Genomic DNA, 26,319 nt, shown 5'->3' with positions numbered 1-26,319 from the left:
TCCAAGTTAGAGGGGAAATCTTTATTAACACAACACACAGACAATGGAACGCCACAAGCGAGACGATGCTATCAGGCATGGGACCGATAACTCTCGGGGTGGAGAGTTAAAATGAAGCGCACCAGGAACCGAGAGTCAGAAAGTCCAGCAAAATAAATAAATAAAAATATACACCGGCATCTGCCTTCAGACAGCCCAGGGTTACTTCTCTCTCAGTTGACAGATTGTACAGACTGCTCAAATTATGGTTTCTTTACAAAGAATGTGCTGTCAACATTCTGTAAATCCTGGGTTGTCACAGCAAAACATCAGATATTGAAATCTTCCCGATACAGGACTGCCTTCAGATGTCTTCTAAAAGTCAGATAGTTATTAATTTCCTTGAAATCTGTCAGGAGGGCGTTCCACAGGGCGGGCGCCACTACCGAGAAGGCCCTCTGCCTGGTTCCCTGTAACCTCTCTTCCCGCAGGGAGGGAACCGCCAGAAGGCCCTCGGAGCTGGACCTCAGTGTCCGGGCTGAACGATGGGGGTGGAGATGCTCCTTCAGGTAAACTGGGCCAAGGCCGTTTAGGGCTTTAAAGGTCAGCACCAACTTTGAATTGTGCTCAGAAATGTACTAGGAGCCAATGTAGATATTTTAGGACCGGTGTTATATGGTCCCAGCGGCCGCTCCCAATGTTGCCTTCCACCACAGTTTCCTTCTCACTCACTGGTTCTCTCTCGTGATATGGTTTGTCTCCGTTACATTTTGAGCTTAGGATTCTCTGGGTTATTTGTGGGGCCTGCCTGGTGTTTTTACACAAGAAGAATGTGTGCTTTTATTGATAATGCATCTCTGGGTTATTTGTAGGGCATAGGAATTCATTCATTCCCCTCCCCCCCCCAAAATATAGTCTGCCCCCCCACATGGTCTGAGGGACAGTGGACCGGCCCCCTGCCGAAAACGTTTGCTGACCCCTGGTCTACAGCCTTCCTTGCTCCTCAAAGCAGAGCTTTCCGAACTGTGTGTTGTGTTATGCTAAGTGTGTCGGCTGCAGTGTTGCAAAATGATGCATGTCTCAAAAGTGTGTCCCCAACTTGAAAAGTTTGGAAAGCTCTGCCTTAGAGTGAATCCTCCATTATGAAGATCTGTGCCTTACCGGGGGACTTTCTCCAATCCAGGGATTCCTAGGATTCACCACATTCTCCCCCCTGTGGATTCTTTTATGTTCATTAAAGTTTGTACTCCACCTGAAGCTTTTCCCACATACAGGGCACGTATAGGGCTTCTCTCCTGTGTGGATTCTCTGATGTGACTTAAGATACGAACTCCCGATGAAGCTTTTCCCACACTCCGAGCACGTGTAGGGTTTCTCCCCTGCGTGCACTTTGAGGTGGATGGCGTGGCTCTTGCTGTGGCTGAAGCTCTTACCGCACAAGGAGCAAGTGTACGGCTTCTCCCCGGTATGGATTCTGTGGTGCAGAGTCAGGCCCGTGTTGCGCGTGAAGCTTTTCCCGCAAACGGAGCACTTGAACGGCTGCTCTCCTGTGTGGATTCTCTGATGAGAGTTGAGGCTGATGCTGTGGCTGAAGCTCTTCCCGCACAGAGAGCAGGCGTACGGTTTCTCCCCGGTGTGGATCCGCTTGTGAGACCGGAGGTCCGAGCTCCCCCGGAAACTCTTCCCGCACTCGGAGCATTTGAACCGCTGCTCTTCCGTGTGGGTTCTCTGATGAGAAGAGAGGTCTGTGCTCCGGCGAAAGCTCTTGCCGCACTCGGCGCACTTGTAGGGTTTCTCCCCAGTGTGGATTCTCTGGTGTTCGTTAAGGTGCGATTTGCGGCTGAAGCTTTTCCCGCACACGGCACACACGATCCGCTTCTTTTCGGTGTCCGTCTTTTCGCGCATTGCGATTTTGCAGACGCTGGAAGCAAGGAAGGGATTTTCCCTCTTCTCAGTTTCCCTTTTCTGCTCTTCCCACTCTGAACGTCTGGCTTTTTCCAAGGAGACCGCGCACGGTGTTACTTCATTCCCATTCTTCCACCCATCTCCTGCTGAAGGAAGGAGAGAAAACTAATAATAATAATAATAATAATTTTTATTTATACCCCGCCCTCCCCAGCCAAGGCCAGGCTCAGGGCGACTAACAAGCAATAATAAAAACAACTTAAAAACAAGATTAAAATACAACATTAAAATATTGAAACATTAAAATATTAAAATGTAGCCTCATCGCAGGAGGAGAAAGGAAAAGAAAAAAGAAAGGGGAGGGAATCAAATTGGCTCCAAGCCAAAGGCCAGGCGGAACAACTCTGTCTTACAGGCCCTGCGGAAAGAAATCAGATCCTGCAGGGCCCTGGTCTCATGAGACAGAGCGTTCCACCAGGCGGGAGCCAGTGTTGAAAAGGCCCTGGCTCTGGTTGAAGCTAATCTAACTTCCTTAGGGCCCGGGACCACTAGGGTGTTGCTATTTATGGACCTTAAGGTCCTCCGCGGGGCATACTGGGAGAGGCGGTCCTGTAGGTACGAGGGTCCTAGTAAGATCGCAAGGAGAAAACGGAGCCTCTAAATGAGGGAACGTCTGCTGCTGCTCACGTCAGAATGGAAGGTAGATCTGGCCAATATTAAACTAATTTTGCTGATTGCCATTAACTAAAAATGCAGAGTGACAGGCCTCTGATGCTGTTTACGGTGACTCCTGTGCAGGAACTCTAGATAAGGACTCTGTTTACACACAGTTGTACCTCTGGTTAAGAACTTAATTCGTTCTGGAGGTCCGTTCTTAACCTGAAACTGTTCTTAACCCGAGGTACCACTCTAGCTAATGGGGCCTCCCACTGCCGCCACGCGATTTCTGTTCTCATCCTGAGGTAAAGTTCTTAACCCGAGGTACTATTTCTGGGTTAGCGAAGTCTGTAACTTGAAGCGTCTGTAACCTGAGGTGCCACTGTACTGAGAAGAAACATGGTTCTCAAAACAATGTAAGAAATCTATCTGTTAATGTGGCAGCACTTTGGAACTCCTTGCCAAGTGACAGCTTAGCGCATTTTTGTTTAGGCATGTGTTTTACCTCTTAATCATCTTAATGACCTCTTAATCATCTTTTGAATGTTTTAAATAGCTGCTTTTAGTTGCTTTTCTTGATGATTTTAATGTTTTATCATTTTTGTGTGCTTAGAAGTTTGCTTCTTTAAAAAACAAAAAATGCAACCAAGCAGTATATAGGTTTTGTTAAATCAATAAGCCTTACCCAGGGAAGCCAGAATCCCATAATTCTCCACCATGACTTCCCATTGCAGGGCTCTTTGGCCCGGATCCAACAAGGCCCATTCCTCCTCCGTGAAATCCACAGCCACCTCCTCAAACGTCACCGGAACCTGGAAGGGGAAGAAGAAGAAAATAGTTTCTCCTTGCAGACTACAGAATGGATTCTCATCATTAAACAAACAATTATAATCAATTATTGTAAGCCACACCCTGGCATCTCTCACCAACCACAGGCCAGTTTGGCTGGTGGGCGGGGCTTGGCACCAGTCAGTCAGTCAGTCAGTTTTATTGCACATGGCTAAAGGCTGCCGCAATGTAAACAGAATCATTCAACAATTAAAAGAAAATATACTGAATTGGTACAAAAAACTTAAAACATTTATATTATCAAGACATTACCTACTCTAAACAGAGCTATAAAAGTACCTTATACAAATTAAGACATTAAACAATAAAATTTATAAGCTAAAATCTCATGGCTACTAATATATTAAAAAATAATGTTAACTAATACAATGTGCAATTATATTCAGAGTTCGGTGATAAAGAAAGAATATAGCTTGTTGTAGATAGGGTCAAATAAATGCATCTCCTTTACAGTTGGTGGCTACCTCGGCTAAATAATTTGCTCTAATTTTCCTAGCAGCAGTTGCAAAGAGTGCTACACGCCAGGTCACATGCTTATCTGTGTCTGAGAGGAGATATAAAATCACGTCAGTCACCCTGTGACAACTTCAGAAGGGGCTCGCTGTCCGTGCTACGTTGGAATGGCTTTATTGTTGTTTTGTTTCGTTTTTTGGCATTTCAACTCATCACTCTGAAATGCTCTGGAACGGTCTACAAGACTGGAAATGAAATCATCAGGTCTGTTTTTCCACCATATTGGTAACCAGGCATATGATGCCCCGGATTTTCTCTTGAGGGTGTTGTTCTCATCGCCCCCCACCACCAATTTTGACCAATAATAATTCTGGCAGCAGTTAAGAGGTGTTGTGTTCAGTCTGCTCTTCCTTCTAAGGATCCCAGGCAGGAAGGGCGACGCTGAGCAGGTCAGCTTTGCCCCTCAAAGGGTGTCACACAGCCTCTCGCCATGTGTCTTTTGTCCTTTGACAAGAACCCCAGGGACAGAGGCACCCAGCCTGTCCCCAAACTTCTACCTACCTGGTCAGGTGCCACAGGTGCCCCTCTACCAGCAAGAGGAGAAGGCTCAGTCTGCGTGGCCGCTGGCATGCCTCCACCTGAAATGACACAATGTATGGAAGTGAGAGCTGGACCACAAAGAAGGCTGACCGCCGAAGAATGGATGCTTTTGAGTTCTGGTGCTGGAGGAGACTCTTGAGAGTCCCATGGACTGCAAGAAGATCCAACCTCTCCATTCTGAAGGAAATCAGCCCTGAGTGCTCACTGGAAGGACAGATCGTGAAGCTGAGGCTCCAAGACTTTGGCCACCTCATGAGAAGAGAAGACTCCCTGGAAAAGACCCTGATGTTGGGAAAGATGGAGGGCACAAGGAGAAGGGGATGACAGAGGACGAGATGGTGGGACAGTGTTCTCGAAGCAACTAGCATGAGTTTGACCAAACTGCGGGAGGCGGTGGAAGACAGGAGTGCCTGGCGTGCTCCGGTCCATGGGGTCACAAAGAGTCGGACACGACTAAATGACTAAACAACAACAACAACAATGGTGGGAAGCATTGCATTGCTTTAGGAACATCTTTTTTAGTGTTTCAGGCGAGAGAGAGAGAGTGAGAGAGAGAGAGAGCACGCACAGCAGTGTGTTGCAGTGGTTAGAGTCTCAAGCTAGGACTCTGGGAGACACCAGGATTCAAATATGCCAATCAGCGTTGGACACACTAATCTAAGATAGACCCAATGATCTGAATCAGGATAAGGCAGCTTATACAGTGGTATAATAATAATAATAATAATAATAATAATAATAATAATAATAATAATAATAATAATTTATTATTTGTACCCCGCCCATCTGGCTGGGTTTCCCCAGCCACTCTGGGCGGCTTCCATAGAAACCTCGGGCTAAGTACTTACCTCGGGCTAAGTACTTAATTCATTCTGCAGGTCTGTTCTTAACCTGAAACTGTTCTTAACCTGAAGCACCCATTTTAGCTAATGGGCCCTCCCGCTGCTGTCGCGCCACTGCTGCATGATTTCTGTTCTCATCCTAAAGCAAAGTTCTTACTATTTTTGGGTTAGCGGAGTCTGTAACCTGAAGCGTCTGTAACCCGAGGTACCACTGTACTGTTATTATATTCCTACGCACACCCGGCAGAAGCTGAAATGTTCTCTGCCCATTCTTACCCGGGGAGCTGGCGTTTCCTTCGCCCTCCTGCGCGCTCCCCCAGGAGGGCCGACTCCGCCTGGAGTCCGATGGAGGCATCTCGGCTTCGGAGGAAGCGGGGACCGATTCTGCTGGCAGCGTCTGGGGCTGGAAGCGATGTAAGGGACCCAGGTGAGGGAGAGGAGAAAAATAATTTTTAAAAAGGATGCAAGCAAAAGGCAAGGTTCTGAGTTCTGAGCAGATGAAAGGAGGCTTTTCCAGCGTGAGGGCCGAATTCCCATCTGGGCAACATTCTGAGGGCCGCATAGTGAGTGGAGTGGGAAATGCAAATGTTGTTTTTGTGAAGGAAGCGAGTTTCTACACATACATTTAAATTAATATTCATGTCTCCATACATTCGTGTCTCCATACAGACAAGCAGGAATCATGCCCCGAGCTGAGGGACACATTCCACCTAAACATTGTATTTTCTACTGTGGTTTTGTTTTAACTTTTTAAAAGCTGCATTTCCCTCCCCACCCCTCACAAAAAGCATTCATTGCGCTGGGCTCTTGTGAGAGGAAGGATGAGATAGAAATAATCATAATCTCTTTACTGAATTTATTTATTTATTTATTGCATCCCTCTTCTTCCCCCAAGGAGACAAACAGATACACAATTTATTTTTTTTAAAAAACAACACCCAAAACATGGGTAATTTTTGTGATGTTTTGGAACAAGTTCAATTATAATGTCCACCTTCTGCTGCTTCCAACCTGCTGTAATACTTTGGTATTTCTGCATGCTCTTTACCTTTGGCTTATTTTGCTTATTAATAAAAATATATTTTTAACCCCTAAACATTGTAAAATGGTCAAAACATTCTAAAAACCAATTACAACGTGCCTTGCCTTACAAAGGCCCCATCGGCCCTGTGCATTTAAAGCAGTTATCGCACCACTTTGAAGAGCCATGGGTTTCCACCCACAAAGAATATCGGGAACTGTAGTTGGTTCAGGGTGCTGTGTGTTCCAAAGGCATGTTCCTCTCACAGAACTATACCTCCCAGAGTTCCATGGGAAGAGTGACTGATATAAATTTGAAAAACACAAATGAAGTAACATAAACCATCCCTTTCTTGGGTGATTTCCAGAGAAGTTGAGCCACTAGTGGAGATTCTTAGGATACCATCCCACACAAGCAGAGCTCGCTAGAGTTATTACTTACCATTACTATTGTTTAACATTGAAATATACAAAAAAATTGTCCAGTAGCACCTTAGAGACCAACTAAGTTTGTTCTTGGTATAAGCTTTCGTGTGCATGCATCTGAAGAAGTGTGCATGCACACGAAAGCTTATACCCAGAACAAACTTAGTTGGTCTCTAAGGTGTGTGTGTGTGTGTGTGTGTGTGTGTGTGTGTGTATAGACTGCATCAGACCAACACGGCTACCTACCTGAATCTATTTTAACTTTACTACTACTACTACTACTATTAATATTATTATTAGATTTTTTATTATTGGATTTATTACCCGCTCTCACACTAAGGCACAAGGGCAGCTTGCAACATTAAAACACAATATTAAAAAACAGTTTAAAACAACTTGCAATCTCAAAAATAAGGCGAGTCCTAAAAATATTCTGCTTAGGGGCAAAAACAAGGAGGTTAAGAAGAGCCCTGTTGGCGGAATTCAGTGGCCCATTCAGTCCAGCCTCCTGTTCTCACGGTGGGCAAACAGATCCCTCTTCTGGAACATCCACAAACAGGACCTGAGCACAACAGCAGGAATTTCCCCACTTGTAAGTCCCAGAAACTGCAATTCACAGACATCTACTGCCTCTGGCAGGCAGAACAAAACCACAAGCCAGTACAGACTGATAGTCTTACACTGCATGCAAATCAGCTTCTACTTGGATGAATCTCTCACCTGCTGCTCTTCCTGCTCCTTCTCCTCTGCCTGACTCAGGAGGAAACCTTCTGCCAGGGCCACCGCCTGGGAACTGGTCTCCGCTCCACATTCCCTGACCCAGTTCTCCATCTCCGGGGGGAGGACAGCCAGGAACTGCTCCAGGATTACTAAATCTAGGATCTCAGCCTTGGTGTGTCTCTCTGGCTCCAGCCACCGACGGCAAAGATGGTGGAGTTGGCTGCAAACCTCTCTGGGTCCCTCGGGGTCTCGGTAACGGGATTGCCTGAAACGCTGGCGCTGAGCATCTGAGCTGAGGGCGACCTCCTCTCCTGGGATCTCCTGTGCAGTTCTTTCCCAGAATCCCCCACTGCTCCTAGTCTGGGTGACGCAAGGGTCCTGTCTTGCTAGGGACCCCGCCAGCTCCCGCTCTCCCATCTTCGATCTGTGGCTCCCAAGAGGTCGGGAGCGGCTCCTTCCCTTGCTGACGAATCTTCTGACGGCCTGGGATTTAGGGTGGAGGCAAATCCAGCATAGGAAACAGGTCAATTGCACATGTCGCCAAGCGGAGAAGGTACTTTGCAGGAAAAACGGGAAATCCACCTGGTTAAGGATGAAGGTTTCCTCCTGTAAACAAGGCAAGCAAGAGGGAAATTAGAGGCTGGGAATGAGGATGTGGGAGCGAGGGAATTCATCCGGCACAGAATAAAAGCTACAAAATCCAGGAAGGGCCATAGCTCAGGGGTAAAGCAGTTGTCCTGCATGCAGAAGATCCGCAGGCAGCTGGATCGAGGCGGGTCGGGGCTGCTGATTCTTCTAGATCTGTCAGCAGCCTTTGACATGGTCGATCACGAACTTCTGGACCACCGCCTTGCCGACGTGGGGATCCAGGGCACAGTCCTTCAATGGCTGCGCTCGTTTCTCTCTGATCGGGGACAGAGGGTGGCGCTTGGGGGGGAATTGTCATCGCGCCACTCCTTGGTGTGTGGAGTGCCTCAGGGTGCGATTCTCTCCCCGATGCTTTTCAACATCTTTATGCGCCCCCTCGCCCAGCTTGTCCGGAGTTTTGGGCTGGGTTGCCATCAGTATGCTGATGACACCCAACTCTATCTGTTGATGGATGGCCATCCTAACTCGGCCCCAGACACACGGACCAGATGTCTGGAAGCTGTGGCTGGATGGTTACGTGGGAGCCGGTTGAAGTTAAATCCTTTGAAGACAGAGGTCCTCTGGCTGGGGCGGGACGATATGGGATCGAGGGGGCAACTCCCATCTCTTGCGGGGGTGCAATTAGTGCCAGCACTGTCCGTTAAGAGTTTGGGTGTAATCTTCGATACCTCCCTCTCTATGGAGGCGCAGATTACAGCTGTAACAAAGGCGGCATTTTTCCATCTCCGCCAAGCTAAGCAGTTGGCCCCTTATCTCTCTCGCCCTGACCTAGCCACTGTGATCCATGCGACGGTCACCTCCAGACTGGATTATTGTAACTCGCTCTACGTGGGGCTGCCCTTGAGACTGACCCAGAAACTCCAGCGGGTGCAGAATGCCGCGGCAAGACTCCTTACGGGGTCTTCGCTGCGAGACCACATTCATCCGGTGCTGTACCAGCTGCACTGGCTCCCGGTGGAGTACAGGATCAGGTTTAAGGTGCTGGTTTTAACCTTTAAAGCCCTATACGGCCTAGGACCCTCGTACCTACGGGACCGCCTCTCCTGGTATGCCCCACAGAGAAACCTATGGTCTGCAAATAATAACATCCTCAAGGTCTCAGGCCTCAGAGAGGTTAGGCTGGCCTCAACTAGAGCCAGGGCCTTCTCGGCTGCGGCTCCAACCTGGTGGAATGCTCTGTCACAAGAGACTAGGGCCCTGCGGGACCTGACATCTTTCCGCAGGGCCTGCAAGACAGAGTTGTTCCGCCAGGCCTTTGGTCAGGGCGCAGCCTGACTCCCTCCTCTGGCAACCTGCACAAAATTTTGCTTAATCGGTTGCCATCAATTTGATTTTAACTAATTTTATAATGAAATATTTTTAGAATGTATGATTATTTGATTGTTTATTTGATTGTTGTTAGCCGCCCTGAGCCCGGCTCAGCTGGGGAGGGCGGGATATAAATAAAATTTATTATTATTATTATTATCCCGGGTTCAGTTCCACCCAATGTGGGGCTTGAACCCACGAACCTCGGATTCAGAGTCTCTTGCTCCACGGAATGAGCCATGGTATCAGTTCAGACCATACAACATGGGAAAAATGCACAATTGCAGCGCAACAAAAGCAATCATAAACAATAAACGAAACACTCAAAAATACAAAATCAGATTGAACAATTCCTACGTAACCAGATCTAAAATAAAGGTATGAAAACCCCTAAACTATACCCCAGCCCAAGACTATTCTCAAAGAAGGCGACTCTCTGCCTCTCGCCTCTTCTTTGCAGCCCCAAGATCTTTGGATGAAGGGCAGTATAGAAATTTAATTAAAAAAGCGATAATAATGTTGCACATTGCCTATGATAGCAGCGTCCCACACGGAATGTAAATGGCCTGTAGAAATAACTCTATGAATTGAACACAGAGAGGCTAATATGTACTTTTATTATAGATGAAAGTCTGTCAGTGAACAACAATAATGTTGGATATGGACCAGTCAATGCAAATCATCAATTTTGCTGCCTCCGACAGAGGAAAGGGAAGCTAGCTGACTAGAAGGCTGGTGGTTCGAGCCCACCCGGCGATTCCTTGCATGGCAGGGGGTTGGTCTAGATGACCCCGGGGTCCCTTTCCAAGTCCAAGCAGTTCCACGTATCCTCTTTTGAAGCCTGCCTGACTCTGAGGCTGCCTCCTTGCCTTCCGCCTTGAAGCTCCGGCTGGGGTCCCTCCGCGAGGCCCCTTCCGACCTCCCCGGCCCTCCCCTGCCTCAGTTTCCCCACTCACCCTCCTTCCACAACAGCCCCGGGGACCCCAGTTCACCCCGAGGGGTTTGCACTCACCAGATCCCTTGTTTGGAAAGGGGGGAGGGAAGGAAGAGAGGGAGAGGAAGGCTGACGCGCGTGGGGGGAGGGAGATCAAAGGCCGCCTCCGACTGCCCCAGTCGCGGGGGAGGGGCAGGATGCGACTCTTCCCATTCATAAATCCCTTCCTTCTTTCCAGCCGCCTCTCTAGGAAGCGGGACTCTTTTGCTTTAACCCTAGCTTGCAAGCGCGCCGTGCTTTTAAAGCACGACTAAACCCCCCCCGCCCCCAAAATAAGAATCCTGGGGGCCGTAGTTTAAGGGTGCCGGGAACTGTAGCACCATAAGGGGGGGGGAACTATAGTTCCTGCTGCGGGAAGCCACGTGCTTTTCATGTATATGGAGCGCATGCAGCCGTAGACTGCGGTGAAAGTGTATTTAACAGATAACGTGCAATGAGAATGTTTGGAAGTCTTTTTTAAAACCTCAACTACTTTTTCTTCTTTCTTTTATTTTCTTTTTTCATAAATTGTAGTGTCATGTGTATTGTGAGGTATACAAAGTACCTTTGCTTCAGTTGCCATCATTTTCTTTTTTTTGTTACAAACAAAAACAGAGTGTTGTATAAATGTATATTTTTAAAAAATAATAAAGATTGAATTTTACAGAAGAAAATAAAATGTATTTGCCCACTCGACCACTTCTGTCTGCGGAACTGACAGCTGCCACATAATCCCCATTCTCCATTGGTATGAAATCAATCTTTTAGTGCGGCAGGTCCTTCACTTAGGAACTCCCTGCCTAGGGACATCAAGCAGGTGCCTTCACTGTGCTCTTTCAGCACCTGCTAAAAACATTTATTTTTATTAAACCCAGATATGTAGAGTGCCGCTGCATCCGTTTTTAGCTTATTGTTGATTTTATCTTTTGAATGTTTTAAGAGGGGTTTTTTTTTTGCTGATTATTTCACTCTTTCGTTCTCTTTGTAAACCGCTTTGAGGTGTGTTTTTTAAAACATAATCAAGCGGTGTATAAACTTTATGCTACAAAATAAAGGCTTTATAATGGAAAATAAAGGCTTTTATAATGGAAATAGCAATAGTACCTGTCTGCCAGTTACCTGAGGGGGACCCCTCTCCGCATACCATCTGGCCCAGTATTTCCCAAACTTGGGTCTCCAGCTGTTTTTGGACTACAACTCCAATCATCCCTAGCTAGCAGGACCAGTGGTCAGGGATGATAGGAACTGTAGTCCGAAAACAGCGGAAGACCCAAGTTTGGGAAACCTTGATCATGAGGTCTGCTGTGAAGGCTCTGGTGATCACATACCCAAACCTCCATCCTTCCTCCAGACAAGCGAGAGGCGTCCACAGAGTTCAAGGAAATACCCGTGCGAGGCAAAACACACAAAGACACAAACACACTCTTCCCTTTCTCTCTTCTGCATTTTTCCTTTGTATTTTTAGGCCTGAGCCAGTTAATTGTGTATTACTTATTTATACAACGTACTATGGCATGTTTTGCACTGTAAGCTTCTTCTTTTTTTTGCATTTTTCTAAATTTGAAAACCAGTAGTGATGTATGGAAGTGAGAGCTGGACCATAAAGAAGGCTGACCGCCAAAGAATGGATGCTTTTGAATTATGGTGCTGGAGGAGACTCTTGAGAGTCCCATGGACTGCAAGAAGATCAGACCTCTCCATTCTTAAGGAAATCAGCCCCGAGTGCTCACTGGAAGGACAGATCCTGAAGCTGAGGCTCCAAGACTTTGGCCACCTCATGAGAAGAGGAGACTCCCTGGGAAAGACCCTGATGTTGGGAAAGATGGAGGGCACAAGGAGAAGGGGACGGCAGAGGACGAGATGGTTGGACAGTGTTCTTGAAGTTATCAGCATGAGTTGGACCAAACTGCGGGAGGCAGTGGAAGATAGGAGTGCCTGGCGTGCTCTGGTCCATGGAGTCACAAAGAGTCGGACATGACTAAACGACAACAACAACAAATTTGGGGGAAAAAGAAGTCCGAAAATATCCAGTCTAAATTATTTATACACCACCTTCTGGAGAAGGATCATTTGGAAGATCTGCATGCCAGCACAAGTTCTTTCTGTGGTCATTGGGATTCACTCCATTTTCCCTTCCATGGTTTCTTTCACGTTAGTTAAAGGGCATGTGACTCTTTCCGAAACTCTTTCCACGCTCCGAGCACCGATACGGTTCCTCCCTTTGTGGGTTTCCTGGTGAGATGCAAGACCTGTTTTCCGACTGAAGCTCTTTCCGCACTCCAGGCATTTATAGGGTTTCTCCCCCGTGTGGATTCTCTGATGGTAAGTGAGGCTGGTGTTCCGACTGAAGCTCTTTCCGCACTCGGAGCAGGTGTACGGTTTCTCCCCCGTGTGGATTCTCTGGTGGGACCTAAGATTGGTGCTCCGACTGAAGTCCTTCCCGCACTCCAAGCACTTATACGGCTTCTCCCCTGTGTGGATTCTCTGATGTCTCTTAAGACTGATGTTGTGGCTGAAGCTCCTTCCGCACAGGGAACAGGCAAATGGCTTCTCGCCTGTGTGTATTTTCTGATGTGAAGTAAGGTGATGCTTATGACCGAATCTCTTCCCACATACTGGGCACATATAAGGTTCCTCTCCTGTGTGGCTTCTCTGATGAATACCAAGGGTGATGCTGTGACGGTAGCTCTTTCCACACTGCAGACATTTATACGGTTTCCCCTCAGTGTGGATTTTCTTATGAGACCGAAGGTTTGAGCTCCTGCTGAACCTCTTTCCACACAGGATGCACATGTACGGCTTCTCCCCCGTGTGGCTTCTCTGATGCAGAGTAAGGCTAGTTCTTCTATGGAAGCTTTTCCCACACTCCGAACATGTATATGGCTTCTCCCCCATATGGATCCTTAGATGCGAGTTAAGACTTTTGCTCCTGCTAAAGATCTTCCCGCACTCTGAGCATTTGAAGGGTTTCACCCCCATGTGGATTTTCTGATGCAACGTCAGACTTTTGCTCCGGTTGAAGCTCTTTCCGCACGCCGAACATCGGAAGAGTTTGTCCGCCGTGTGGATTCGCCAATGGGAAATGAGGTTTGAGCTGCATCGGAAAGTCCTTCCGCACTCTGAGCACGTAAAGGGTTTCTCGCTTGTGTGTATTCTCTGATGAATGGTAAGCTGTATCCTTTGCCTGAAGCTCTTTCCACAGTCCGAGCATTTATAAGGTTTCTCCCCTGTGTGGATTCTTTGGTGGATAACGTAGCTTTTCTGGCTACTGAAGTTCGCCCCACAGTCGGCGCATTTAAACGGTTTCTCCCCAGCGTGCATTCTCCTGTCTGCTCTAAGGCGTGACCTACTAGCTAAGTTTTTTGCACATAGAGGGAATTCAGTCCTGTCGCTTCCAACGCAATATTCTTCTTTGATCTGAACTTCATGCACATCGTCGCCTTCAGGAGCAACAAGTTTTGTCCTCCACGCCTGGTTTGCCTCAGTTTCCCCTTTCAGCGTTTTGCCATCTTGATCACTTTCTCCGCCAACACCTGCAAGAGGGGAGGGAGATACGAGCCTCAATTAACGGAACAGGAGCAACTTCCCATGAGAAAAGGTTGCAGCGTGAGGTAGAAATCCTATTAAACCCATTATGAGGCTAGAGTGAAAGACAACTGCAGATAAGGTCCGAGAAAGGGTCTCCACATACTGCAAAGAAAGTGGTTTGAGTAAGTGTTTCTAAGGAGTGCAGATGGATTATAGAGGTTGGGACAATGAGGTGCTTGGCCAGAGGATGAAACTGTCATGGCTAAAATCTTTGAGGGAAGAAACTCGAAAATGCTGGAAGATTCTAGTTCATAGAAGGTTCATTTCTGTTGCAAATATTGTTTTGACTATCTCAAGGTCACGCTGAGCCAGGAGAGATAAATTTGTGTGCTCAGCAAGCTTCTCTCTCTCTCTCTCTCTCTCTCTCTCTCTCTCTCTTACTTTTGTTTGTACCTCACACGTTTGCAGTTTTTACTCTGCAGTTGTTGTTTTTTGTTGTAATGAAGCCTTTTTGTCTTTAGTAAAAGTTTTTCTTTTAGTGATGGACCTTTGACTGTGTGTATTATTACTACACGAGGCCTCCATTCCAAATACAGTGGTACCTTGGTTTAAGAACAGTCCGGTTTAAGAACGATTTGGTTTACAAACTCCGCAAAACTGGAAATAGTGTTTTGGTTTGAGAACTTTACCTCAGTCTAATCAGTCTAATCCGATTGGTGGAAGAGCTCTGGTGGCAGGAGGCCTCATTAGGGAAAGCGCACCTCGGTTTAAGAACAGTTTCAGTTTAAGAACAGACTTCTGGAACGGATTAAGTTAGTAAACCGAGGTACCACTGTACACGCTTCTGGGACATCAGTGGACGAAGTGCCTAGGAATTTTAGGATCCAATCCGTCAGAAACAGCCAAGGTGATGTGCATTTTCCTATACAGTTTGAGAGCAATCACAGACTCTCTGGACTCTGCCTTCTAATGGATTACCACATTAAGTCTAATTGTGAATTTGGTGTGAGCTGTGTTGAACCCCAAAACAAATTTTCTCCCACAAGAGTTTGGGGAAAAAATCAAGTAAAAGGTGACACAAGAGAAGTCTATCAAATTATGAATGGAATAATAATAATAATAATAATAATAATAATCCATCTGCCTGGGTTTCTCTAGCCACTCTGGGCATGGAGAAAACAGATAGAGAATTTTTTTTCTCAAGTGACCATGCTTCCTGCAATACTTTCAGACATTGTGATATATTGGTATACCAGGTTGTATTGCGATGTTGAAAACCAGATATCTCCCAGCCCTATCTGACACACAGATATTTTGATCCCATTTTCCTGTAAACTTTTACCTGAAGTCACCCTGTTTTCCTGCTTTTCTTCTTCGGTGACACAAGCAGCCCCCTCTGCAATGGTCCTCAGTCCCTGAAAGAGAAGGAGAAAACATTTTTCCTATTTAGCCCCTGCAGAGCAAGAGAGAACATGTTCACTTCTCGGCATGTATAGCTTGCATTATCCCTGGCATTAATCTCCAGGGAGCCACAACCATTCATTGGGTGATCCAGGAGTCGTGTTCTTAAGCAAAATGGCCACTTCTTTAACCCCTTTGTCGACTCTGGACCCCCAAATGCTTCTCTCACCTGCCCTCCCGCTTTCTCCGCCTCCTGGTGCCTCAGGAGGAATTCCTCTGCCAGGGCCAGGGCCTGGACGCAGCCCTCTGAGCCTCGCTCCTTCACCCAGCTCCCCATTTCCGAGGGCAGCACAGCCAGGAACTGCTCCAGGATCACCAGGTCCAGGATCTGCTCCTTGGTGTGCTTCTCTGGCCTCAGCCACTGATGGCAAAGCTCCCTCAGGAGCCCGTAGACCTCGCGAGGGCCCTGGGCGTCCTGGTAGCAGAGCTGCCGGAAGAGCTGGCGCTGAGCCTCAGAGCTGCTGACGTCCTCCGTCTTGATTTCCTTCGCTTGCCTGATGTTTCCCTGGCTGGCAGCGTCTGGTCTGGAAGGTAGACTGGTCCTGTTCTCTGCTGCTCCAGCCCACTGGCTGGGAATGGCTGCTCCCTCAAATGAGAACCCAGAAGGCTTCACCTCGCCCCATGCCCCATCTCCTGAGAGTTGTGGGCTTCCTTCTCCCCCAGAGTGTGGGGCCTGCACAGTCCGGAGGAATTCCTGCCACTGGGCTTCCCATTGCCGGGACGACAGCTCCTCTTCCGGCTCCTCTTTGATACGCTGTGGCTCCGTCAAGCTCAGATGCAGTCCCTCTATGCCCCCAAGGCAGACAGTCCCTTCCGGTGCCTTCTCTGGTGCCAGCCTTGCCAATTCTGCCTGCTCCATTTTAATTCCTGTCTCCGCACCGGCCTCTGCTGCCCACTGGACCTGGAGACCCAGAGAGGCTGCTGGGATTTCTGCAGCCATTTTCACTCACAGGGTTGGGGGTGCCTGTCTCCCAACTCAGGCCATTTGTCTTGTTCTGCAAATGTAGGAAAGAATGAAATTGTGTATCATTATTCTTGAAACTCTGGAAAGCTGCTGCCAGCCAGTGTCTACAGCACTGAGACAAAAGGACAAATGATCTGAGACAGCAGCTTCCAATGTTAATAATGACCTAGAGAGCCATAGCTCATGGGCAGAACATCTGCTTTGCACACAGAAAGCCACTGGTTCAATCCTTGACCTCTCCTGGCACGGATGGGAACGTCCCCTGCCTGAAATCTTGGGATAGCCTCTGCCTGAATATAACCGCCTCTCCTGAGAAATCTCTATGTGGGACAAGAAGCTACAGTTAGAACTGGATATGGAACAACTGATTGGTTCAAAATTGGGAAAGGAGTACGGCAAGGCTGTATATTGTCTCCCTGCTTATTTAACTTATATGCAGAATTCATCATGCGAAAGGCTGGGCTGGATGAATCCCAAGCCGGAATTAAGATCGCCGGAAGAAATATCAGCAACCTCAGATATGCAGATGACACAACCTTGATGGCAGAAAGTGAGGAGGAATTAAAGAACCTTTTAATGAGGGTGAAAGAGGAGAGCGCAAAATATGGTCTGAAGCTCAACATCAAAAAAACGAAGATCATGGCCACTGGGCCCATCACCTCCTGGCAAATAGAAGGGGAAGAAATGGAGGCAGTGAGAGATTTTACTTTCTTGGGCTCCATGATCACTGCAGATGGTGACAGCAGTCATGAAATTAAAAGACGCCTGCTCCTTGGGAGAAAGGCGATGGCAAACCTAGACAACATCTTAAAAAGCAGAGACATCACCTTGCCAACAAAGGTCCGTATAGTAAAAGCTATGGTTTTCCCAGTAGTGATGTATGGAAGTGAGAGCTGGACCATAAAGAAGGCTGATCGCCGAAGAATTGATGCTTTTGAATTATGGTGCTGGAGGAGACTCTTGAGAGTCCCATGGACTGCAAGAAGATCAAACCTCTCCATTCTGAAGGAAATCAGCCCTGAGTGCTCACTGGAAGGACAGATCCTGAAGCTGAGGCTCCAATACTTTGGCCACCTCATGAGAAGAGAAGACTCCCTGGAAAAGACCCTGATGTTGGGAAAGGCACAAGGAGAAGGGGACAACAGTGGGCGAGATGGTTGGACGGTGTTCTCGAAGCTACCAGCATGAGTTAGACCAAAATGTGGGAGCCAGTGAAAGACAGGAGTGCCTGGCGTGCTCTGGTCCAGGGGGTCACGAAGAGTCGGACACAACTAAACGACTAAACAACAACATGTTTCTATCAGAGCCTGAAGGGGCAGCATCACTATTCTTAGTCGCGGTACAATATATGGCAGCACTTTGTTGTCTTTTGGGTCACAGATGGGGAACCCGTGATGGTTCGAAAATGGCTGGATTATGGAAAAGGAGTGAGGTCCCAACTAAAGAAGAATGGCAACAGTGTAAATAAGTTTTGAGGGATGGAATACTGAATGGTTTAGTTTATATAAACTATGCAGGGATTTATGCTATCCAAAATGAACCATGGAAAGAGAAGAAGGGAAGACATTGATATTATAAGGATGTTTAAATGAGTATTCTAAATTGTAAAAACAGAATATATTATATATAATGGCTGGACTACATCGTTCCTGCAACCTGCACTGCTGGGGGTTGGACTAGATGACCCTGGAGATCCCTTTCTACGATTCTGTGAAGGGACCCGATTCTGCCCAACTCTCCATTTTATGAATAGCAGAAAAATTACTGTTTTGCATTTTTGCATCTAATGGGGCTGTCCCTCCCGTTGCCACGGGTTTCTTGTGGTTGTTGTTATTCATTAAATTTGTATACCACCCTATCCCTGCAGGTCTCAGGGCGGTTCATGAGATAAAATCACAATATAAAAACACAAAACACATAATCAAAACAAAAACAACCCAATAACCCACCCCCAACACATTTTAAAAGGGCATTGGATGTTGTTGCTTGTGAGTCACCCCCTAATTTCCGAGAATCCTCTGAACAAAAGAAGCTGCCTTCTACTGAGACAGACCTTTGGCCCATCTACCTCAGCACTGCTGGCACTGACTGGCAGCGGCAACTCTCCGGGGTTTTGTAGGGGAGGCTGCTTGGGATGCTGCAGACCTGAGACCTTCTACATGCAAGCCGGCACCCCACCCTTGAGCTGTGGCCCCTTCCCTTAAAGGAAGGTGCTGGTCCTCATGGCTCAAAAGGAAGAACTTTTTTAATAGGCTCACTAGTGTCTACACTAGGGACGCGGGTGGTGCTGTGGGTTAAACCACAGAGTCTAGGACTTGCTGATAAGAAGGTCGGCGGTTCGAGTCCCCACTACGGGGTGAGCTCCCATTGCTCGGTCCCTGCTCCTGCCAACCTAGCAGTTCAAAAGCACGTCAAAGTGCAAGTAGATAAATAGGTACTGCTCTGGCGGGAAGGTAAACGGCATTTCCGTGCGCTGCTCTGGTTCGCCAGAAGCGGCTTAGTCATGCTGGCCACATGACCCAGAAGCTGTACGCCGGCTCCCTCGGCCAATAAAGCGGGATGAGCGCCGCAACCCCAGAGTCGTCCGCGACTGGACCTAATGGTCAGGGGTCCCTTTACCTTTACCTATTGTCTACACTGACTGGCAGCATCACTTCTGCACCCCAAGCAGGTGTTCTGCCACTGCACAGTGATCCCTTCCACTGCCATTCATTCTCTCCTCCTCTTGCAGCCGCCCCTCTCCCAAGTCCAACCAGCCCCCTATATTCCCATTTTTTAAAAAATGAATGCACCTTTAACACTCAGCATCCACAGGCATAAGCCTCCTCCAATTTTCTCCAAAAAGGGAACACAAAAGCCCAGTTCCTAGAAGGAGAAGGTGCAACTCTCATTGAGGCCCCCCCCCTTGCTTTCCATTTCCTTCCTCTCTAGGGGGGGGGGAAATGGAGAACTCTGTTCTCCCCTTAACCCTTAAAGGTCCTTTTCTGCTTGAACTGAACACAAGCAGGTTGAATATTAGCTATCTGCCAGCTATCTGCCAATCTCCCATTCCCACCACCCTTCTGAGTAATACCCCTCCCCACCTTCTCACTATATAGAGGGATCTGGCTACTTCTGTTTCAGTGTATCTGAAGAAGTGTGCATGCACACGAAAGCTCATACCAAGAACTAACTTAGTTGGTCTTTAAGGTGCTACTGGAAAGAATTTTTTTAGGTTGAATATTATCACTGTATTTTTATACATTAGAGTTCTGTCCCAACTTTTCTCCAAGGAATTCATGGTGGTGGCCAAGGTTCTTTCCCCCTCCCCAACAAACTCAATCCGTGGGAATTTGAACCCTGATCCCCTCGGTTTCTCCACCCCGGCTCCAAGGTGCCGCACACCCCTTTAAACACTTCGTAGAATGTGGAGTTGGAAGGGTACAGAATGGTCATCTAGTCCAATAACTCAACACTTCCGAAAGGGGTTGCCACACGTCCGGATTTTCCCGGACACTCGGCTGGTTGTGTATACAGCACTGTACAGTGCAGTGTATAATTTCCTGCCGCTTCCCGGAAATCCCACCCCCATCCTCTGTCCGGGAAATACCGGGCGCATGGCAGCCGCATGGGAAAGCTAGGAGAAGGCAGCCTCTGGCGCTCAGTCATCCGATGGTTAAAAACACTGAGCTGCGGCTCCTAGAAGGGCAGGAAGTTTGTCAAGTTGAGGGGAGGGGAGGCCAGAGTGAGCCACTTGCTTTGGTCCTCCAGGAAGGGGAAGGAGGCCCGGCGACGTCCCTTGGCCGGGAGGCAGATGCTGCACAGGGCAGGACCAAAGAGGTAAAGGGTTCAGAGGCTCAGAGTTTCCTTTTGACCCAGGAGCTCAGGTTGCAAAATGGGGGTCCATCAGCTGGGTGCCCCCCTTGCACAAGGCTCTTTTGAAGCCTCCCTCCCCCTCCCCAGGGGGCTGATTTGGTGCAGAAGAAGCAGCCTTGCTGGTGGAAGAGGAGAAAATGAGGATATAAGGAAGGCGACTCCACTGTCCCAAGAATCTTGGTTTTTGCAGCTGCAAAGTGCCATAGAATCGTGTAGAATTGTAGAGTCGGAAGGGACCCAGACTAGTCCAACCCCCTGCAATGCGGGGATAATAATAATAAAAATAAAAAAATTGATTTATACCCCGCCCTCCCTGGCTAGAGCCGGGCTCAGGGCAGCTAAACACCAATAAAATCATAATAAAAAAATTAAGGGGGAAAAGAGAGGGGGGAAAACACAATTTAAAATGCAGCCTCATTTTAAAGTAGCTGATAAATCAAGACCATAAGGGGAGAGAAACTTAAGGATCAGACCTAGCCCAAACCAAAGGCCAGGCGGAACAGCTCTGTCTTGCACGCCTTGCGGAAAGATGTCAAGTCCCGCAGGGCCCTAGTCTCTTGTGACAGAGCGTTCCACCAAGTCGGGGACAGCACTGAAAAGGCCCTGGCCCTAGTTGAAACCAATCTCTTTTAACCAACGTGGGACTTGAACCCACAACCCTGGGATTAAGAGTCTCCTGGTCTACTGGCTTCAAAACTGCATTTTTCTCAATTGCAGGATCTTCCTTCCTAAGAGCTCCATCCAGTCCCTGTGGGGGGGGGGGGTGTATCGTGGAATTGTAGAGTTGGAAGAGACCCTGAGACTCATCTAGTCTAACCCGCTTGCAATCCAGGAATCTCAGTTAAAGCATTCAGGACAGACAGATGGCCATCCAACCTCTGTTTAAAAACCTCCAAGGAAGCAGAGGCCACCAGCCACACAGAAAGAGGTGGAGCGGCTTTCATGCTCCAGAGCCAGAGGGAGAGCTGCTTTTGGAGTTCCTGAACCTGAAGAGAGCCTGTTCGGCTCCAATTTGCCTTCAAAAGCTCTAGTCTAAAGGCAGTTGTTGTTTAGTTATTTAGTTGAGTTCGACTCTTCATGACCCCATGGACCAGAGCACGCCAGGCCCTCCTGTCTTCCACTGCCTCCCGCAGTTTGGTCAAACTCATGCTGGTAGCTTCAAGAACACTATCCAACCATCTCGTCCTCTGTCATCCCCTTCTCCTTGTGCCCTCCATCTTTCCCAACATCAGGGTCTTTTCCAGGGAGTCTTCTCTTCTCATGAGGTGGCCAAAGTATTGGAGCCTCAGCTTCAGGATCTGTCCTTCCAGTGAGCACTCAGGGCTGATTTCCTTAAGAATGAATAGGTTTGATCTTCTTGCAGTTCATGGGACTCTCAAGAGTCTCCTCCAGCACCATAATTCAAAAGCATCAATTCTTCAGCGATCAGCCTTCTTTATGGTCCAGCTCTCACTTCCATACATCACTACTAGGAAAACCATGGCTTTTACTATATGGACCTTTGTTGGCAAGGTGATGTCTCTGCTTTTAATGATCCTGTCTAGGTTTGCCATCACCTTTCTCCCAAGGAGCAGGCGTCTTTTAATTTTGTGGCTGCTGTCACCATCTGCAGTGATTGTGGAGCCCCAGAAAGTAAAATCTCTCACTGCCTCCATTACTTCCCCTTCTATTTGCCAGGAGGTGATGGGCCCAGTGGCCATGATCTTAGCGTTTTTTAAATGTTGCGCTTCAGACCATATTTTGCGCTCTCCTCTTTCACCCGCAATAAAAGGTTTTTTAATTCCTCCTCACTTTATGTCATCAAGGCAGTGGCAATAAATAAATTATCCCCCTCCTTCCCTCTGAGGTTGCTGCTGTTCAAGGGGGTAAAGGGTCTTCTCCAGACCCCCTCTTGAGAGTTTGGCTGGACTCCTTTGCTCTGGAGGGGAAAATAAAAGCTGATCTGGTGGATCCTTTTGCAGAGTTGTCACTTGGGAGCTATAAGGGACCCCAGAAGTCATCTACTCCGACCCCTGCAGTGCAGGAAGACGCAGGTGGCATGCTTTACTTACAAAGTTCCTAAAGTCAGGTTTGTGCATTTATCCATGCAGCAACAAACAAACACAGACAGAAATATTGGGATGTAAAATATAGTGAAATAGCGGTCTGAGTTTGTAGCGAGCAAGGTGGGTTCACAAGATGAAAGAAAATGAACAGACTAGGAAAATTAAGTTCCTTCCAGATGAGGGACATGACCTGAGTCTAGGAATACACTTCTGTGGTCTTAACCCCTTCATGCATTAACTAGCCCTACGCTTGCTAGTTATATTTGACTGCAATTTCCCACAACCATTTCAAACTGAAAGCCCTTTTTTCTTTCTTTCAGTAACGTGGAAGGCAGCAGGTGTGCACACCCCCAAAGAGGAGTGAGATCTCCTGGATCCAGGCCAAATAACTCTTTACAAGGAAGTCGTGATGGAGGGTTTTGGTAATGAGGTCTGTACAGGTAAAGGCACTTTTTCCATGGCTGAGGGCTACTGAAGGGATGGATTTCTAGCACAGAGCTGCATGATATCCCCCAAAGAATTCTCAGAACTGTAGTTCGCTTCTCACAGAGCTACAGTTCCCAGCAGCTTTGGGACAACAGTGGTGTACTAGCAAGGACACCGCATCTCATTTACACCAGTGTAAAATGGGAAGGAGGGAATCATGTTTGCCACCTTAAACTCCTTGGAGGAAAAGGCTGTATGCAAATGTAATAAATGATTTCTAATTGTTCTGAATTAATTCGAGTTTCTTTGGTGCACTGTTCTTTTTCCCCATGTTTAACTTTTCCCCATGTTTATTTTTCCCCATGTTTATTTTTCTTTCCTTCCCTCTGCCCCCAGCGGGTGATTGGCAGGAGACTGAAAGTGAGAAGGAACCTTCTATTGAATCAATGAAGCAAGTAGCAGGACAGGAGACGTTCAAGGATCCAAAGGCATCGAAAAGGCAGAAAGCGAAGCATTCGAAGAACGAGAAAATCAAATCCTCCCTTTCCAAGGCGGCCGAAGGCCGTGAACTCCTGATCCCAAAACAAGATCCCAAAGGCAAGCGAGGGATCCAGTGTCCCGTGTGTGCGAAGATCTTCAAATGCAGATCGGACTACAATCGGCACCGCGTCACCCACACAGGGGAGAAACCGTATCAGTGCGTGGAGTGCGGAAAGAGCTACAGCGACAGCGGGACTCTTACTGCACATCAGAGAATCCACACGGGGGAGAAACCCTACGAGTGTGTGGAATGCGGGAAGCGCTTCAACAGGAGCGGGACCCTTAAGAGACATCAGAGAAGCCACGCAGGGGAGAAACCCTACAAATGCCTCGAGTGCGGGAAAAGCTTTGGACGCAATTCCATCCTCATGGCGCACGAAAGAACCCACACCGGCGAGAAGCCCTACAAATGCCTCGAGTGCGGGAAAAGCTTCAGTCGCAGCATCAGTCTCAACAGGCATAAAAAGAAACACGCTCAGGCAGAAGCGCCGGAATGCGTGGAGTGCGAACAGGGGCTGAGCCCGAAATGCGTGGAGTGTGGGAAGGGCCTGAGTCCCAGCCAGCTCCTTACGGCTCATCAGATAATCTACACAGGGGAGCACGGGAGCAACCATGTTAAGTTATGGAGGGTGGAACGGGCCTGAGACGAATCAGTGCCGGAGAAACCACATAAATGTTGAGAAGGGGGGGGGGGGCTGAATATTGCAGCGGAAGACTTAGCAGGACGAGGGAGATGCCCTAAAAGTGAACAGACTGTGGAAAGGGGTTCAGGAGGAATCCTACTTCACATCAGAGAACTCACAGGGGAGAAACCCTCTTTGCCAGAATGTTGTGTTCGAACGGTGTTACAGTGTTGTACAGAATATTTCAAGATTTCTTTTTCCTTTTCTGAAATCTTTATAACGGGGGGGGGGGGAGAGATCACCCTGCTTTGGGGTGGGAGGCACTAAATACACCACTCTTCCTTCCCCCCAGTGGGAAGGGCTTAATTCTCTTGGTACCTCACAGCTCTGAGTGCCTGAATCAGATTATCCCCCACCCCCAAAATTGTTCTCTATCCTGCCCATGGATCTCACTTCCCTGGGTTGCGAGTCTTGGGAATTGTCATTCCCATGGAAATGTGCCCTGGGCTGCTTGTTGATCATAGAATTATAGGGTTGAAAGGGATCCACGGGTCATCTAGTCCAACCCCCAGCGATGCAAGGATGATGCTTGCCTGTTCCCTTTCCTGCCCATCTTTGCCACATTGCTAGACAGGCAAGACAGAAATCCTGTTCTTCCAGGCCCCTTTTTTTCCAGCAGAGAGAACTAAAAACGACTTAGGAAGAAACTGTAAAAGCAAGAATACAAGCTAGAAGAAATACGAGCCGATCCAACTCAATCCCGCCCTGTTAAAAACTAAGCTTGTGTTTTAATTGTTGCAACCCGCCCTGGGGACTTTGGGTGAAGGGTGGGTGAATAATAATAATAATCCCAAGGTCATTTTCTTAACATTTCTAAAATGGGCAGGTAGCAAAGGATGAGGTAGCCGTTTTAAAAAAATAAGTTGATGGCAGCTAGATCTGAATGTGCAACGCAAACCTGGTACCCAGACTTGGAAGCTGGGATATGACAGACATCATGAATTTGGCACCCTCCAGTTGTACTAAAACTCCCACCAGCACCAGACTACATGGGAATTCTAGTCCAAAAGCTCCGGAGGGCACCAGGTTGGGAACGACTGGGAGAAAATTGGAGAAAATTAACCTGGGCTCGTCAGGGAAGCTGTATTTATTCCCCACTCCCCCCAGGTTTGAACAAGGCTGGAAGAAAGTTTAAACAACTTTGGAACGACCAGATGATTTGAAATGTTTGTTAATATCCCCCAAGCCCCTATAACCTCCCCGGTTTTATATTAACAGTTTTGTAAAGCTATTGTAGAGACGCGGGTGGCGCTGTGGGTTAAACCACAGAGCCTAGGACTTGCCAATCAGAAGGTCGGCGGTTCAAATCCCCTTCTCCTGCCAACCTAGCAGTTTGGAAGCGTGTCAAAGTGCAAGTAGATAAATAGGCACCACTCCGGCGGGAAGGTAAACGGCGTTTCCGTGCACTGCTCTGGTTTGCCAGAAGTGGCTTAGTCATGCTGGCTCCCTCAGCCAATAAAACGAGATGAGCGCCGTAACCCCAGAGTCTGTCACGACTGGACCTAACGGTCTGGGGTCCCTTTACCTTTACCTTTACGGCTATTGTATGAATGTCTGTATATATTTTTGGTAGCAGCTAAGGGAAATAGTTTCCCGGTGAAGAATCCTGAGAAGGATAACTGGCATCAATTTAATACAAGGAGGACTAAAGTCAATACGTTTAAAAAGGGTCAATGTGGGAATTTTATACGGAGAACATGTAAGGGGTTATTTTCCATTTTCTTTCCTTACCGCCTATTCTTCTCTATTTCCTTTGCAAAAACCTGGAAATTTGGTGGTGATGTAACAGTTCCCTGTCTTGCTGTTTTACATATTATGGGTGACATTCAGCTCAATATTTCCAGGAGTTGTCCACAAATCAGCTCTGGCGGGTTGGGGGGGGACCCAGAAAATATTTGAGGTGGGGGAGGGGGCATATGGAAGAGAAAAGGATTTTTGCCCCCACAAAAATAAAATGACTTTTAAAAAGAGTTAATCTTGGTTCAGTTGTTTCTGAAAATTCCATTAATAACTGTCACCTGTTTTCCCCATTCTTCTTTCAATGTTGCCATTTAATCCATCTTTCTTTCTTTGGGTATTCGAGGGATGAACCGGGACAACGGCAAAAGTGTGTAGCAACTTGCCTGCCTTATGTTTTTAAATAACAGTGGAACAATGAGTGGGGGAAATAAGCCCCGCAGCACCTGAAAGAGCAACAAATGCATTGTGGGATCAGGTTTCATTGTGTAGAATCCAGTGATGTTTTTATTATGGGATGTTAGGGGATTCAGAGAGTTGGATAACAGCCCGGATTGGAATGGAGCCAGATGAAGCTGCGCTAGCAAAAAGACAGTCGGAAAAGTATATTACACAAATAAAGTTGTATTCAGCGGACGAAAGGATACTATGATTTCTGACACGACTGAGAATCGTAGAGTCAGAGACAAGACGTCAGAGT

At 47.6% G+C, this 26,319-nt stretch overlaps 3 protein-coding genes across 5 annotated transcripts; 1 reads left to right on the top strand and 2 right to left on the bottom strand.

Moving 5' to 3' along the window:
- On the bottom strand, nucleotides 1-12,100 carry LOC309527309 (uncharacterized protein). Of its 2 annotated transcripts, none has more exons than XM_082214049.1 (6): nucleotides 10,364-12,100; nucleotides 7,452-8,057; nucleotides 5,562-5,688; nucleotides 4,405-4,481; nucleotides 3,227-3,353; nucleotides 1-2,027 (listed from the first exon to the last, which is right to left on the bottom strand). In XM_082214049.1, exons 1-6 carry the CDS (start codon nucleotides 10,556-10,558, stop codon nucleotides 1,120-1,122), a joined length of 2,040 nt encoding a protein of 679 aa, XP_082070175.1. In that variant the 5' UTR covers nucleotides 10,559-12,100; the 3' UTR covers nucleotides 1-1,119. The 2 variants fall into 2 exon arrangements, with proteins under 2 accessions (XP_082070175.1, XP_082070174.1); XM_082214048.1 differs by having other exon boundaries at nucleotides 1-2,030; nucleotides 10,364-12,095.
- A 287-nt stretch (nucleotides 12,101-12,387) lies between these two features.
- On the bottom strand, nucleotides 12,388-19,236 carry LOC309527295 (uncharacterized protein). Its single transcript, XM_082214008.1, has 4 exons — nucleotides 19,126-19,236; nucleotides 15,539-16,364; nucleotides 15,251-15,323; nucleotides 12,388-13,913 (listed from the first exon to the last, which is right to left on the bottom strand). The coding sequence occupies exons 2-4, from the start codon at nucleotides 16,307-16,309 to the stop codon at nucleotides 12,499-12,501; spliced, it is 2,259 nt and encodes a 752-aa protein (XP_082070134.1). The 5' UTR covers nucleotides 16,310-16,364; nucleotides 19,126-19,236; the 3' UTR covers nucleotides 12,388-12,498.
- An 811-nt stretch (nucleotides 19,237-20,047) lies between these two features.
- LOC309527428 (uncharacterized protein) lies at nucleotides 20,048-24,079 on the top strand. Of its 2 annotated transcripts, XM_082214288.1 has the most exons (3): nucleotides 20,048-20,159; nucleotides 22,554-22,673; nucleotides 23,056-24,079. In XM_082214288.1, exons 2-3 carry the CDS (start codon nucleotides 22,643-22,645, stop codon nucleotides 23,841-23,843), a joined length of 819 nt encoding a protein of 272 aa, XP_082070414.1. In that variant the 5' UTR covers nucleotides 20,048-20,159; nucleotides 22,554-22,642; the 3' UTR covers nucleotides 23,844-24,079. The 2 variants fall into 2 exon arrangements, with proteins under 2 accessions (XP_082070414.1, XP_082070415.1); XM_082214289.1 differs by lacking the exon at nucleotides 20,048-20,159 and having other exon boundaries at nucleotides 22,554-22,663.
- Nucleotides 24,080-26,319: the final 2,240 nt, after the last annotated feature.

The sequence above is a fragment of the Podarcis vaucheri genome (assembly GCF_965113315.1).
Source record: "Podarcis vaucheri genome assembly, chromosome: 2".
NCBI lineage: Eukaryota > Metazoa > Chordata > Lepidosauria > Squamata > Lacertidae > Podarcis > Podarcis vaucheri.
The sequence above is the reverse complement of the archived record's forward strand: the minus strand, read 5'-3'. Positions and strand labels throughout refer to the sequence as shown.

What these genes read in the sequence shown, in the direction of transcription:
- LOC309527309 (XM_082214048.1), bottom strand. Translation starts at nt 10,558, where the DNA reads ATGAATGGGAAGAGTCGCATCCTGCCCCTCCCCCGCGACTGGGGCAGT. An exon ending in GGGGCTGTTGTGGAAGGAGG is followed by an intron (nt 8,058 to 10,363) that starts GTGAGTGGGGAA and finishes CCTTGTTTACAG; the next exon opens with GAGGAAACCTTCATCCTTAA. An exon ending in TGGGATTCTGGCTTCCCTGG is followed by an intron (nt 2,031 to 3,226) that starts GTAAGGCTTATT and finishes TCCTTCCTTCAG; the next exon opens with CAGGAGATGGGTGGAAGAAT.
- LOC309527295 (XM_082214008.1), bottom strand. Translation starts at nt 16,309, where the DNA reads ATGGCTGCAGAAATCCCAGCAGCCTCTCTGGGTCTCCAGGTCCAGTGG. An exon ending in CGGAGAAAGCGGGAGGGCAG is followed by an intron (nt 15,324 to 15,538) that starts GTGAGAGAAGCA and finishes CTTCTCTTTCAG; the next exon opens with GGACTGAGGACCATTGCAGA. An exon ending in GGAAAACAGGGTGACTTCAG is followed by an intron (nt 13,914 to 15,250) that starts GTAAAAGTTTAC and finishes CCCCTCTTGCAG; the next exon opens with GTGTTGGCGGAGAAAGTGAT.
- LOC309527428 (XM_082214288.1), top strand. Translation starts at nt 22,643, where the DNA reads ATGGAGGGTTTTGGTAATGAGGTCTGTACAG. An exon ending in TGGTAATGAGGTCTGTACAG is followed by an intron (nt 22,674 to 23,055) that starts GTAAAGGCACTT and finishes CTCTGCCCCCAG; the next exon opens with CGGGTGATTGGCAGGAGACT.